The sequence below is a fragment of the Enhydra lutris genome, unplaced genomic scaffold, assembly GCF_002288905.1.
Source record: "Enhydra lutris kenyoni isolate GAN:26980312 unplaced genomic scaffold, ASM228890v2 scaffoldscaffold13, whole genome shotgun sequence".
Classification (NCBI taxonomy): Eukaryota; Metazoa; Chordata; class Mammalia; order Carnivora; family Mustelidae; genus Enhydra; species Enhydra lutris.
The window spans coordinates 9263909-9278783 of NW_019154097.1; the positions used below are offsets into that span (position 1 = coordinate 9263909).

At 42.9% G+C, this 14875-nt stretch overlaps 1 protein-coding gene across 2 annotated transcripts in view; it reads left to right on the forward strand.

Annotated features, from left to right (window-relative positions):
• The first annotated feature begins 537 nt into the window (after positions 1-537).
• LOC111145808 (transmembrane protein with EGF like and two follistatin like domains 1) overlaps positions 538-14875 on the forward strand; it is an 85700-nt gene continuing 71362 nt past the window's right edge. Inside the window, exon 1 of one of the 2 annotated variants that reach the window (XM_022501051.1) lies at positions 538-733. In XM_022501051.1, coding sequence (XP_022356759.1) covers positions 538-733 — 196 coding nt within the window. Of the gene's footprint in view, positions 734-10109; positions 10161-14875 lie in introns of those variants that run through there. The other variant, XM_022501052.1, reaches the window with a different exon arrangement.

Genomic DNA, 14875 nt, shown 5'->3' on the forward strand with positions numbered 1-14875 from the left:
TAGCTCCCCCGGAGGCGGTGCCGGCCGCGGGCGGGGGCGGAGCTGCCGACGCGGGCGCTGGGGGTGTGCGCGGGGCGGGGTCGCAGCCACCCCTCCCGCCCGCGGCTCTGTCACGCGCCCCTCACCGGGCGGGCCGGGGTCTTTGTGACGCGGTGGCGACGGCCGCGGACACAAAGGGAAGGCGAGCGGCGAGTGAGGGGCTGGGCCTGCCCCCGCCCCACGACCCCCGCCCGCCGCGCGCGCGCCCATTCACGCCCCCAGCCTCGGTCTCCCCCCGCCACGCGGGCTCGTACCCTCGCGCGCACCCTCGCGCGCCCGCGACCCTCGCGCGCGCCCGGACCCTCAGACTCCGTCCCGAGCGCGGCTGGCCGGGGCCTGGCGGGCGCTGCGGGTGGGACCGGGATGCTGAGGGGCTGCTCCCCGGCGCAGCGGCGTTGCTGCTAGGAGGCGCCGAGGTAGCGGCGGGGCTCCCGGCGCGCGGCTGGATGCCCCGGGCCTGCGGCTCCCTGCGCTTCCCGCCGTCCAGGGGCGCCAGTCATGGGCGCCGCGGCCGCTGAGGCGCTGCTTCGGCTGCCTGCCGCGCCCCCGCTCGCCTTCTGCTGTTACACGTCGGTGCTTCTGCTCTTCGCCTTCTCTCTGCCCGGGAGCCGTGCGTCCAACCAGCCCCCGGGTGGCGGCAGCGGCGGCGGCGGGGACTGTCCCGGCGGCAAAGGCAAAAGCATCAACTGCTCAGGTAGGAGCGGCCGGAGCCCGACCCTGCGGCCCCTCCCTCCGCTGCCGCCGCCGCCGCTGCCGCCGCCGCCGCCCTCCCCGTCCTGGCCGCAGCGCTGGGAAGGGCCCGAGCGCGGGGCTCCGGGAGAGGGGGACCCCGGGGGTGAACGAGGGCGGAGGGCAGGGCGCGAACATGCCTTGGGGGCTCGGGGGCCCGGCGCTGGGCATGGGGAGTGGCCGTGCGTGCGACCATGTGTGTCGAGTGTCTGGGCGAGAGCGGCCGGGCGTGCGGTGAGGTGGTGGGGACGGGACCGGGCAAGGCGGGGGAAGCCGGCCGGGGCTCCTGGTGTGACCGTGGGTGTGCTTGCGGGAGCGCGTGTTTGTGTTGTGAAGGCTCAGGGGAGGCAGGAGTGTGTGTGTGTGTGTGTGTGTGTGTGTGTGTGTGTGTGTGTGTGAGAGAGAGAGAGAGAGAGAGAGAGAGACACACACACACACGGTGAGGGGCGGGGTGGGGGCAGAGCCTGAGGGCCAAGGGAGTGACCATGTGCTGGGAGGTTCTTGGGACACTGGGGTCTCGGAGTGATCCTGTGGGTAAAGGGAACGGGTGGCCCAGAGGATGTTGGTTGACGATGGTAGAAGTGACTGTGTGTTTGTGTGTGTGTGTGTGTGTGTGTGTGTGTGCGTGTGCGTGTGCATGTGTATATGTCCTTTGGGTTCAGAGGTGGACTCCGGGGGCTTGGAGTGAACGCGGGGTCTGTGGATGTGAGCAGGGAAAAGTCTTGGGGCCCAGGAAATGACCCTGTGTATTTGTGCGTTCTGCATGGGGCTCGGGGATATACCCTGGGGAATGCATTGAAGAAGAAGGATGGAAGTCCTGGAGTGAACCCCGTTTGTGTCCATTCGGAGGGAGGGAGCTAGGGAGTCCTCCTGTATAGGGTTTGGGTATAGAAAGAGGTAATTAGATCTCAGGAAGTGCCTCTGTGTAGCTAGGTGTGACCCTGGGTTTTTAAGGTGGTGTGGAAAGAGGGAACCAGTTCAAAGAGAATGATCTTGTGCGCGTGTTTGTCTGTTTTGCTGGAGGGCCTGGAGATTGGCAGCAATGGGAGCAAGGGAGTCACCTCTCCTCTTTTCCGAGGCCGCCCCCCACCCCCCTTGAAAACAAAGAGCTTGCTGGGGCTCTAATGGAAGTGACTGGTGATGAGGCTATCTGGGCAGTAAAGTTCCTTCTTCCTTTCAAAAGGGGTCCCAGAGGAGCCCTGGGGCAAGGAGAAGCTTCCAGGTCTGATTTAGGGGTGGTGGGGTGGCCCTCCTGAAGCTGGCCTAGCAGATGTTAGTCGTCATAAGCCACAGTCTTGCTAACTTACCCTTTTATCAATTCTTAATTCTCCACTTGTCTTCTTTAAACCAAGGGGGCGGGTGAAGAGGACTGGGGGGAGGTGGGAGGGGGGAGGAGGAGGAGGGGAAAGAGGGTGGACTTCAGACCACTGGGGGATCCTCTGGCCTGCCTGCCAGACAACCTTTGTACCTTTGGGCTATTGAAGCAGCATTGTTTCTGGGGGAGTGAGGAGGGAGCAAGAGGGCCTCAGCACAGATGCTACCCTATGTGAAGAAAACCTTTGGCCTGCTGTTTAGATTTCAAGGTCTAAAATCTCTTAGTAATTTTCATAATGGTGTGTTTTATGATGGGGGAGGGATTTTGAGCTCTGTAAACAATGGCATGTCCATTAAAAGCTTTTCCATCCATGTAATAACTTTCACTTTATTTTTGTAATGTTAAGTGGGATATGGGATAAGGCTTTAATAAATAACCATATATTCATGGTTAAGAATAAAAACCATTTGTATATTGGAGTGTCTTTTTGTAGAAAATATTTGTTGTTATCAAACTTGTAAGTGATCACACCATGTCAAAATATTTTACTGGCTAATGTGCTGTGATTATTTGTTCTTGCTAAGCTAATTTGTCCTTAGCAAAACACAATGTGTGCTGATGGATGTTTTTGTGTATGTTTTCTAATTCTTTAGTGCAAAATACAACTTTTAAGAAAGGACACAGAGGGCTGGAAACCCTCATGGTGTAGGAAAAGGGGACTGATTTGGAGATCATGGCTCTTGCTAAGCAGCTATGCTATTTGGAGCAAGTTAGTCAATTTTTCTTAATTTCCTCTTCTATTAAGAAAGGGACTTGGATTTAATAATATCTAGCCTTCTTTCAAGGATATATTAATATACATGTCAATAAATTAGGCTTATCAAATAAAATGTTTTTTAATGCTAAGATTCATTTGAATAACTCTGGGTCTAAACCTAGAGTTTTGGGGTGCCTGGGTGGCTCAAACAGTTAACCATCTCGCTTTGGCTCAGGTCATGAACCTGGGAGTCCTGGATTGAGGCCCCACATCAGGCTCCCTGCTCAGCTTCTCTCTTTCCCTCCCTGGTCATGCACTTTCTCTCTCAAATAAATAAATAAAATCTTAAAAAAGATAAAGCTAGAGTTTTAACTAAATGATACTTGTAGATTCTTGTTATAACTGTTTCTAGGATGAAAATCCAGGAGTGATTCATATGGAAAAATAATTTTTTAAGAATTATAATGTGCATCTGTTAATGCAGCTTGAGATTCACATAGATTTTTTTTTTTTGTAGTTGCTCTTATTACCCAGGTATTTCCACATAAACTGAAGTTTATTCCTTTATTCCTATATTTGATTTTCACCAAAATCTAAATGCTGGCCTTGACTTCCTGTTGATTTTCTTTTTTAAAAAAATTTTTAAAAAAATTCAATTTAATTGACATATACTATATTATTCTTAGTTTCAAGGTAGAATTTAGTGATTCGTCAGTTGCACATAACACACAGTGCTCATTACTTTAAGTGCCCTCCTTAATGCCCATCACCCAGTTACCCCATCCCCCACCCTCCAGCAACCCTCCAGCAACCCTCAGTTTGTTTCCTATAGTTCAGTCCCTGTTAATTTTCATTTTTAATTTTGGATCATCATTTCAGCCTACTCTGACCTTTCTGTGAGGCTTAGTGTATTTTGGTCACTCATAGCATTGTGGCCCTTGCAAATCTAAAAAGCAGGTCTATGGCTTTAGTTAATTAATAGAAGTTGTCTAGATCCTGGAAAAAGATGTAACTCTGTGATATTTTATAGGAGACTTCCTGCTGAATTGGTTAATGTTGATACATTAATCAACCAGCTCTTCAACTACCTATGCATCCTCGTAGAGTTTAACAGATTTTTTAATTTCTGCTGTTCAACATTTTCCCATTTTGTTCACTAGACTATTATTTAAAGATTCTGTCAGATCATCTTGTTAGAATCGGTTATGTTTATGTCTGTATCATTCTCCCTGTTTCCATTTTAGTAATCTTATCTAATAGCAAATGTTGTGTAGCTTGCCTTAATATTAATAAAGAGCCCAGGTGGCTTTACTTTTTATTGTGTTCAAAATGTATTTACCCATTCTAGACTTTTTCAGGGGATACATGGCAAGTTTACCCATAGATGTTTTTCTGGATAGGCAGTTCTCCTCTTTTGAAAATGGAGCATGCATTCCTTCATCTCTGGTCTTCTGGCATCTTGTCAAGATAGCTTAATCAGCAGTCAGATCTAAAAGTTTTTTTAGTATCATAGAGTGTGATTTGTTTAGATCAGAATGTAGATTCTTTTTTTCCCCCCACGCATTCATTTTTTGTTTTTATTCTCAATTGGGCACATTATACCTAATTATAAAATATTCAAGAAAAGAGGTTCTCTACCCTTGGGTTTCCTGCAGTCCTGTGGGATTTATTTATTTATTTTATTTTTGTTTAAATTCAATTAACATATAATGTATTATTAGCTTCAGAGGCAGAGGTCAGTGATTTATCAGTCTTATATAATACCCAGCGCTTACTACACCATGTGCCCTCCTTAATGTCCATCACCCAGTGATCTCATCACCCCACCCCCCTCCCCTCCAGCAATCCTCAGTTTGTTTCCTATGATTAAGAGTCTTATGGTTTGTCTCCCTCTCTGATTTCCTCTTGTTTTATTTTTTCTTATCTTCCCCTATGATTCTCTGTTTTGTTTTTAAAATTCCACATATGAGTGGGATCATATGGTAATTGTCTTTCTCTGATTGACTACTCAGCCATCAAAAAAATGAAATCTTGCCATTTGCAACTACGTGGATGAAACTAGAGGGTATTATGCTTAGCGAATAAGTCAGTCAGAATGCAAATTCTTTTGAACTAGCTCTGTATTCTGTAACTATCCTTTCTTCCTGCCACTTACCTCAGATGTTAGCTTCGTTTTATCAAGAGTTCTACCCTTTAAGATCGAGCTTCTTGATGAAGATTACCCAAGCAAAGAAGAAGCTGAATGGGTCTGTATTTGTCCTTGTCATCTCTTGATATTACAAAATCTTCCCAAAACAGTGGGCCCTTTGTTTATTTTTTCTTATTCTAAACACGCCTTTTTTTTTTTTTTTTAAGATTTTATTTATTTGATCAAGAGAAACACAGCAAGAGAGGGAATACAAACAGGGGGGGTGGGAAAGGGAGAAGCAGGCCTCCCTCTGCACAGGGGGTCCGGTGGTGGGCTCCATCCCAGGACCTTGGGACCATGACCCCAGCCGAAGGCAGATGCCCAACAACTGAGCCACCCAGGTGCTCCAAACAAGCCTTTTTTATTTTTTATTTATTTATTTATTTATTTTTAAAACAAGCCTTTTTTAAAAAATTGTTCTCATGCTTCAGCTCTTCAGTCATTCTGGACTTTATAATTGTTGGTTTGGTGTTTTATATCTTATTTGTACTTAATCTTTTAATATCTAACTTATCAGAAAGTTCCCTTTTCCTCCAAAGAGAAGAAAGTTTGGAAATACATGATTTATGTGAAGAAGGATGAACTTTGAACCTAAGGGACCAGGTGACCTTAAACATGGCATTTCCCCCCCCCTCATTTGTAACATGAAAATAATGACAGTGCTTCTTTTTGACTCTAGGTTGTTTGAAAAGAACAGATGAGGCTAAAACAGATGAGGAACATTTCCATCTTAGGGAATGTGGTTAAAGAAGTGGAAAAATATACTGAGAGACCAATAGGTGACATTTGGCGATAGATATAAGGTGGAGGATTTGAATTAGGTTTTAAAAAAGTCACAGAATTTAGAAATGGGTCCTCTGGATTGTGATACGGTGGTTAGGATGGTACAGGTGGTGTAAACTTCATATTGAGACATGCCTTGTTAGTAGCAACTTAGGATTTCGGGGACTAAAAAGTGAATTTTTAAAAAATCTTTGTGGAATCTCGATCAGGATTTCTAGATCCCTGCTATGTAATATGTGGGTATTTATTAATTTATTTATTGAGCCTTGACTGAGTACCTGCTTTGGGTGCTCTAATATGCTAGATGTTAAGGGAAATAAATGAGAGGCCATCCCTGCCTTCAAGGGCTTCATATTCTAACAGAAGTAGTTAGCTTCTTATAAATCTGTATGAAGAAATTTCTATTTAATACATCTGGGCTTTCTCTCAACAGTCCCCCTATCCACCTCCCAGTTAATAAGTTTATTGAACACTGACAGCACTGGAATTTTTAAAAGGTGTACAATTATATATATTCACAGAGTTGAGCAACCATCTTGACTATCTAATGACAACATTTTCATCACCCCAAGAAGAAACCCCATACCTACAAACAGTCATAGTCACCTCATGTTCCTCGCTCCCCACAACCCCTGGCCACTATGAATCTCTTTTCAGTCTCTTTGGATTTGCCTTTTTGGACATTGCATGTAGATGGAATCAAACAACATGTGGCCTTGGTGATTGGCTTCTTTCACTGAGTGTAGTGTTTTCAAGGTTCATGTATGTTGTAGCTTATGTCAGAACTTCAGTGCTTTTTATGGTTGCATCATATTCCATTATATGGATATATACCACGTCTTTTTATCCATTCCTCAGTTGATGGACATTTGGATTGTTTCCACTTTTCCTCTATTATGAATAATGCTGCTGCAAACATTCATGTGGACATTTTTGTATGGACATATGTTTTCAGTTCTCTAGGGTGTATGTATACCTAGGAATAAAATTTTTGAGTCATGTGGTAACTCCATGTCTAACAGTTTGAGGAACTCCCAAACTGTTTTCTTTTCTTTTCTTTCTTTTTTTTTTTTTTTAAGATTTTATTTATTTGATACAGAGAGGGAGAGATCACAAATAGGCAGGCAGAGAGAGGGGGGGTAGCAGGCTCCCTTCTGAGCAGAGAGCCTGATGCAGGGCTCAATCCCAGGACCTTGAGATCATGACCTAATCGGAAGGCAGAGGCTTAACCCACTGAGCCATCCAGGCGCCCCCCTGCCCAAACTGTTTTCTTTTTCTTTTTCTTTTTTTAAGATTTTAGTTATTTATTTGACACAGAGAGAGAAACCGTGAGAGAGGGAATACAAGCAGGGGAAGCGAGCGAGGGAGAAGCAGGCTTCTCATGGAGCAGGGAACCCAATGTGGGGCTTGATCCCAGGATGCCCGGATCATGACCCTGAGCGGAAGGCAGATGCTTGCTATCTGAGCCACCCAGGCGCCCCCCCCACCAACTGTTTTCCAAAGCAGCTGTACTGTTGTACATTTTCACCAGCAATGAGGGTTCCAATTTCCCCATATCCTGGCCAGTACTTATTACTGTCTTTTTGATTATAGTCATCCTTGTGTATGTGAAGTTGTATATCAGTGTGGTTTTGATTTGCATTTCCCTAATGACTAATGATGTTGAGCACATGTTTATGTATTTATTGACTATTTATATATCTTGTTTGGAGGAACATCTATTCAGATCCTTTACTGGGCTTGATTTTAACATTTTGGATTGGACATTCCCTTAATAAACCATACTAACCAATTCCTATTGCACACAGATGCTTAAGCTGGTAGATTAGCTTGAGTTGGCTTATGTTTCCTTTATTTCTCTGCTTACCAAGAATCATTTGTGTTTGTTCTCAAAATTATTTATACCAGTGGCCCTTTGAGTATAAATTAATAAAAATTACTCAGATTGGTGTAATATTAATGCAAAAATTTGTTTTTTATGAAATGCTTTGGATAGACTTGATAAAGACTAGAGGCTGAGAGAATTGCCTTTCAATGAATTAGATTGTGGTCAAGACAACTGAAACAGATTGGGGAAACCTTATAAATCTCTGGAAGGATTCTGCTCTTAACAAAAATTTCAGTACTTTTAAGTCTCCCTTTTACTTTAAAGGAAAGGAAAATGGACATTGTAGATAATAGGTGAAGTTTATCCTAGAAAGGAGGGAACTGTGTTTGGTAGACCCAAAGGTTTTGGTGCTACATGAGGAAATGTATGTTTATATGTGTGAAGTTCAAAATGTATATGTCTCGTTTTTAAATGATTGGATACTGACTCATTTTAAAATGATTTCCTACCTGACTCTTGATTAATTGATCAGTGGTCACTCATATATGCTTAAAAAGAAAGTTTTCACTATCCAGGTGACCTAAGGAAGATATGAGTACAGTTTTGAGGGAATGAGTAATTCTGGCTTGTAGGAATCAAAAAAAAAAATCTTCCTGAGTAAGTGGCACTCAGTTGGGCCTTCTAGGCAGAGTAGAATGTCAGCTTGAAACACTAGGCACATTTTTGCCTGAGGGCTTTGCTGTTGATACTCCTTTTGCCTGTAACCTTCTTTTTTTTTTTTTTAAAGATTTTATTTATTTATTTGACAGAGAGAGATCACAAGTAGAGAGGCAGGCAGAGAGAGAGGGGGAAGCAGTCTCCCCGCTGAGCGGAGAGAACCCGATGCGGGGCTCCATCCCAGGACCCTGAGACCATGACCTGAGCTGAAGGCAGAGGCTTTAACCCACTGAGCCACCCACGTGCCCCTGCCTGTAACCTTCTTATTCCCGTTATTTATCCCCTCAGCTCCTTCAGATCTTTAATGTCACTTTCAAAATGATGCCTTAAAATTTCAGTCTTTTCTTTTATTTTTTTTTTTGAAGATTTTATTTATTTATTTGAGAGAGAGTGAGAGAGAGCATGAGCGAGGAGAAGGTCAGAGAGAGAAGCAGACTCCCCGTGGAGCCGGGAGTCCGATGCAGGACTCGATCCTGGGACTCCAGGATCATGACCTGAGCCGAAGGCAGTTGTCCAACCAACTGAGCCACCCAGGCGTCCCAAATTTCAGTCTTTTCTATCTTCTATCCTCTCTGCCCCTCTCCCACCTTAATCTTTCCTAATTTTTTTTTTTCCTGTTCCAAAGCACCTTCTCCTATGTGACCTACTCTACATGTTATTGTCTGTTTCCTCTGTGTAGCTCAGAGAGGGCAGGGAGTTTTGTCTGTTTTGGCACAAAATTAGGTGCCCCTTACATATTTATTGTAGAATGAATAACTGAATGAACGTAGAAACCGAGGAGAGCTGGGAAGGGTGGGTATTCAAGCCCGAGGGAATGGTGATAGAGCACAAAGGTGGGGCAGCAAAGGGAATCTTTTGGGATATTGGGGTGTGGGGATTAAAGCTAGAGATGAATCACATGTTGCCACATTAGTAGAAGGCCTTGAAGGCTGTGCCAAAGGTTTGGCACTTGCTCTGAAGATGAAGGGAAACTTAATGGATTTGAGTGACATCATGGTTTTAGAAAGCAAAGGCTGGCAGTGGTGAAGGTGACTGGGAGAAGAAAAGAGACTGGGAGCACAGTGTAGAGAACAACAGCGGACGTGGGCAGAACTGAGAGCACTTGTATGGCCTGCAGTGTTTTTAAAAATTGCATTGGTTACTAACCATTAAAAATCCAGCGGTTTCACTTAAAAGTTTGGATTGTGGTCTTCCCTTCTAAACCGTGGAGGTATTGGCAACATTGGGCTCTTGTTTCTACAGGGCAAAAGTCAGCCAGAGCTGACGATGGGGTGTGAGCACTTCTCTTTGCCAGTCCCTGCCCAGCTAGGCTTTCATTGATCTTTTTCTCCCTTAGCTTCTGGATCTTTTGCTGTAGGAGGCGGTGTGAAGTGTGATGCTTTTAATTTGAGATGGAGAGCTTGTTTGGAGGAAAGTCAAATTGGTGTGTATTTCTTTCCTCATTCCTGTTATTCACCCTGACCAGGTTGGATGCAAGTTCTTATTTCTGCAGTGCCCAGCCCTGAGCACCTCTCCTGCCAGTGTTCCTTGTGACTTTGACTTCACTCCATTCTTTTCCTTTTCAAACCTTTCCTTGAATCCACCTTCTGCCTCTTCATATTTGAAAGCTACTCTGCATTTCTCATTATACCATTTTCCTTGAAATGTTCTCTAATGATGTTTGTATCATATCTATTTTTTTGATTAATTTTATATCTTAGTACTACCTTCCCCCCTCAACTTTCCCTTTTTTTCCTCTTTTTACATTCTTTAGGTGGCAACTGATCATTATGTGTCTTTTTCCTTACCATGAGAGGCATTTCAGGTAAAATTCCTCTCATGATTGTTATAAAACATGTAAGTGTAGATATGTTACAGATACTTTGTTTTGTGGTTTTTGCATTATGGTTTAAGAATGGCGCATAGAATTTTTAGCTTTTTGTATTAAAATTAGGTGTCTCTCTGCCTCCCAGTAGGAGAACAAATTTTGTGTGTTATCCTTGTAGTCCAGGAAAGAAAGTGTTAACGTCCTTGGCGTCTTAGTCCCCTGTTATATAACTATTGATTTTACTTAAAATTTTTAAATTTTGAATTAATTTCAAACTTAGATAAAAGTTCAGTAGTACACCCAGGTTTCCCAGTTGTTAAGATTTTACATTTGCCTTATCATAGTCTCTTTCTATAACTTTCCCTATTTATCTGTTGAAATCTTTTTTCCTGAACCTGATTCTGCGAGGTTGGAGCCTACCAAAGGCAATCGTTTAATTTATGCTTTGTATCAGTTCCATACTTTAAAAAATTCTTTGTTTTGTCATTTCCTGTTATGAAATAGTGAAGCCTCCAATTACACTGATAATAGGTTTATTTTCGTTTTTCTTATATTTTTGTTATTCTGTTTGGGACATACGCATTGAATTTTATTTATTTCATTTTTTGTTATACTTTTATTTTTGTGTAGGGTAGATTTAAAGTATGTCCTGTAGGGGCACCTGGGGGGCTCAGTTGGGTGTGTCTATTAATTTTGGCTCAGATCATGATCTTGGTGTCATGGGACGGAGCACTGTGTGGGGCCTACTTAGGATTCCACACCCCACCCCACCCCACCCCACCCTGCTCACATGCATGTGCCTTCTCTCTCTCTCTCAAAAACACAAAAACAAAAGTATTTCCTGAAGTCATAACGATATCCATCCTTTTCTGGATTTGTGTTTGCCTTTTAGTTTTCAGTGTTGGGGTTTGCTTCCCAATACAGATGTAGACTGTTTTTTAAGCATTCGCCCACTGACATAAAATGAGGTAATGATATTTGTGCTACCCTCCATCATCATCATCATTTTTTGAAGTGTATAATCCATTAATCCACTATTTTTTAGTAGTATGGACACAAGATTATACAACCATCACCACAATCAATTGTAGAATATTTTCGTCCTACTCCAAGGAAACTTCATACTCTTTAGCATTCACTTTCTTTTTTTTTTTTTTTTAAAGATTTTATTTATTTATTTGACAGAGAGAGATCACAAGTAGACAGAGAGGCAGGCAGAGAGAGAGAGAGAGAGGGAAGCAGGCTCCCTGCTGAGCAGAGAGCCCGATGCGGGACTCGATCCCAGGACCCTGAGATCATGACCTGAGCCAAAGGCAGCGGCTTAACCCACTGAGCCACCCAGGCGCCCCTAGCATTCACTTTCTAAACCCTAGTCCCTCAGCTCTAGGCAGCCACTAATGTACTTTTTGCTGTATATTTGCCTGTTTCGGATAGGCATACTGCATTTCGCTTATCCATTTATCCGCTGATGGACATTTGGATTGTTTTCTTCTTTATGGCTGTTATGAATAATGATTATGAATAATGCTTCTATGAACATTCATGTGCAAATTTATGTTGGGACATATGTTTTCAGTTCTCTCAGGTTTATACCTAGGAGTAGAAGTGATGGGTCATATAGTAAACCTGTTTAACATTTTGAGGACCTGCCAAACTATACTCCATTTTACATTTTCACCAGCAATGTGTGAAGGTTCCAATTTCTCCACATCCTGATCAACACTCATTACTGTCTTTTTTTTATTATAACTAACCATTTCATTTTTTTAAATCCCTCATTTCCCCTGTATATGTCCCTTTCTTTAATGGAATTTAAATTCTTAGTTTCTTTTAAGCTGGATTAATAAGTGTTAACTCATTTATTCCCTTCCTCCTTCTCCCCTTTCCCCCCTCTTTTTCATTGTAAGAAACATTGTTTTAACAGAAGTATTTTCATTATTTCTACAATTAGTTCCATTATTAGCTTCTCTCATGGGATAAATGAGGCATTTAAGAGTTGGCATACATTCTCTTCTCATGCACTTTGAAAGTGTTTAAATCTTAAAATTCCCTCAGTATTTGCTTTCAGTTTATTAGATGCTTTGCTGTTAATCCTTTGTTACTATTTGAATAGATTTCTTTTTTACAGGAGTCATGTATTTTTCATGGCTCGGTTGTCTCATCATTTTTTGAAAAGTTTCAGGTTCTGAAGTTCTTAACACATTCTTCTGCCTTCAGAAAATTTGGCAGGTATTATGTTTTTAGCTCCAGTTCCATTTCTCTTATTTTTGTGCAGATATTCTGAGTTTTTCTCTTCCATGGTTAAAAAGAAAAAAAGAAAAACCCACACTTTTTTTTTGTTGTTGTTCTTATACAGGCAGTATTTGATGTAATAAAGAACTTGAGGAATATGGAAAAATATAAAGAAGAAATCTGTGATGATTGCTGTTTTCTCCTGTAATATCTTAATGTTTATGCTGAAATTGCTTCATTTTATTCCACAAAAAATTTAAATTTTTTTTTTAAAGATTTTATTTATTTTTGTGAGAGAGGAGAGAGAGAGAAAGAGATTGCGTGCGCGTGGGAACAGGATTGGGGGACAGTGGCAGAGGGAGAAACAGACTCCCTGCCCAGCAGGGATCCCAACAGGGGACTATCCCAGGACCCTGAGACCATGAACCAAGTGGAAGACAGATGCCCAGCTGACGGAGCCACTCACATGCCCCTCTTTCAGGAATTTTTAGTTTATTTCGCCTTAGCTTTCATCTAATACTGTTTTGCAAGTGAATGTAAACTGCTGATATTTCTGTATCAATTCTGTTGTTCATAGCCTAAATGGTACATTTAGATTCCTCTTTATTCACAAGTCATTTTAGTCAGTGTTTAGTGTCCTGTGTTCATTTTTTTCATACTTTTTTCTCTTTAAAGTGGTTTAAGGTATTTTTTTTTTTTAAGATGGTGCTGTGTGTTTACCTTTATTGGTCCCTTCTTCAAGTTCAGATCATAAGTATTCCCTAATTTCCACTTAATTAGACCTAGGGAATTAAAAAAAAAAGATTTTACTTATTTATTTGACACACAGAGAGATCACAAGTAGGCAGAGAGGCAGGGAGAGGGAGAGGGGGAAGCAGACTCCCTGCTGCACGGAGAGCCCTATGTGGGGCTCAATCCCAGGACCCCGAGACCATGACCTGAGCTGAAGGCAGAGCTGGACACCCACGGAGCCACCCAGGTGCCCCCCCCTTTTTTTTTTCAAATTCTTCACTATTTTATAATGGTTTCCTGGGGTTGTGATTGTATCTTTTTAAGGGTTTGGTTTTGGGAGCACCTGGGTGGCTCAATCGGTGAAGCATCTAACTTGGCTCAGGTCATTATCCCAGGGTCCTAGGATCCAGCCCCATGTGGAGCTCCCTGTTCAGCGGGGAGTCTGCTTGTCCTTCACCCTCTTCCCCTCTCCTGCTTGAGTTATCTCTGCCTCTCTCTCAAATAAATAAATACAGTCTTTAAAAAAAAAAGGTAAAGTTTTGATTTTGGTTGTTTTACCTAAAGAGGAAAAGTATCCTGTATAGTTTCCATTGCTCTTTTGTAAAGATCTCATTTGCTCCTCAGAATCGTATGAGAAATTATTATGCCCATTTTTACTCCAGGGAACTAGGGAGAGACTTAGTGCTTGCCCAATACCAATGAGTTATTTAATCAAATAATTGGAACTGCAAGTCTGGAACTCTTCCTAATGCAGCAGGGTTTTGTGAAGTCTTTTAAGATTTTATTTGTTTGAGAGATTGAGTGAGAGAGAGCGAGTGAGCCTGAGCAATGTGAGGGGTAGAGGGAGAAGCAGGCTCTCTGCTGAGCAGGCAGCCTGATGCAGGGCTGGATCCTGGGACTCCGGGATCATCACCTGAGCTGAAGGCAGACACTTAACCGACTGAAACACCAAGGCACACCTGTGAAGTCCTTTTTAATGTTCTTTTAAAGTAATGTCAGGTTCTCCAGTGCCAACTTGCAGCTCGTTTTGTAGATTTTTGTCTTTGTGGGTGACTTCCCTGGTTTCTCTCTACTGCTTATTCACTTAGTGTTCCAGACACTAAGGAATAGTGGTTAGAAATTGAGCCAGATGCAGCCACTCGGGAAAACAGTATGGAGGTTCCTCAAAAAGTTGAAAATAGAGCTACCCTATGACCCAGCAATCGCACTGCTGGGTATTTACCCTAAAGATAAAAATGAAGTGATCCGAAGGAGCACATGCACCCAAATGTTTATAGCAGCAATGTCCACAATAGCCAAACTATGGAAGGAAGCTAGATGTCCATCAACAGATGAATGGATAAAGAAGAGGTGGTATGTATATACAATGGAATACTATACAGCCATCAAAAGAAATGAAATCTTGCCATTTGCAACGACGTGGATGGAACTAGAGGTATTATGCTGAGTGGAATAAGTCAATCAGAGAAAGACAATTATCATATGATCTCCCTGATATGAGGAAGTTGAGAGGCAACATGGGGGGCTTGGGGGGTAGGAAAGGAATAAATGAAACAAGATGGGATCGGGACGGAGACAAACCATAAGAGACTTTTAATCTCACAAAACAAACTGAGGGTTGCTGGGGGGAGGGGGATAGGGAGAGGGTGGTTGGGTTATGGACATTGGGGAAGGTATGTGCTATGGTGAGTGCTGTGAAGTGTGTAAACCTGGCGATTCACAGACCTGTACCCCGGGGCTAATAATAC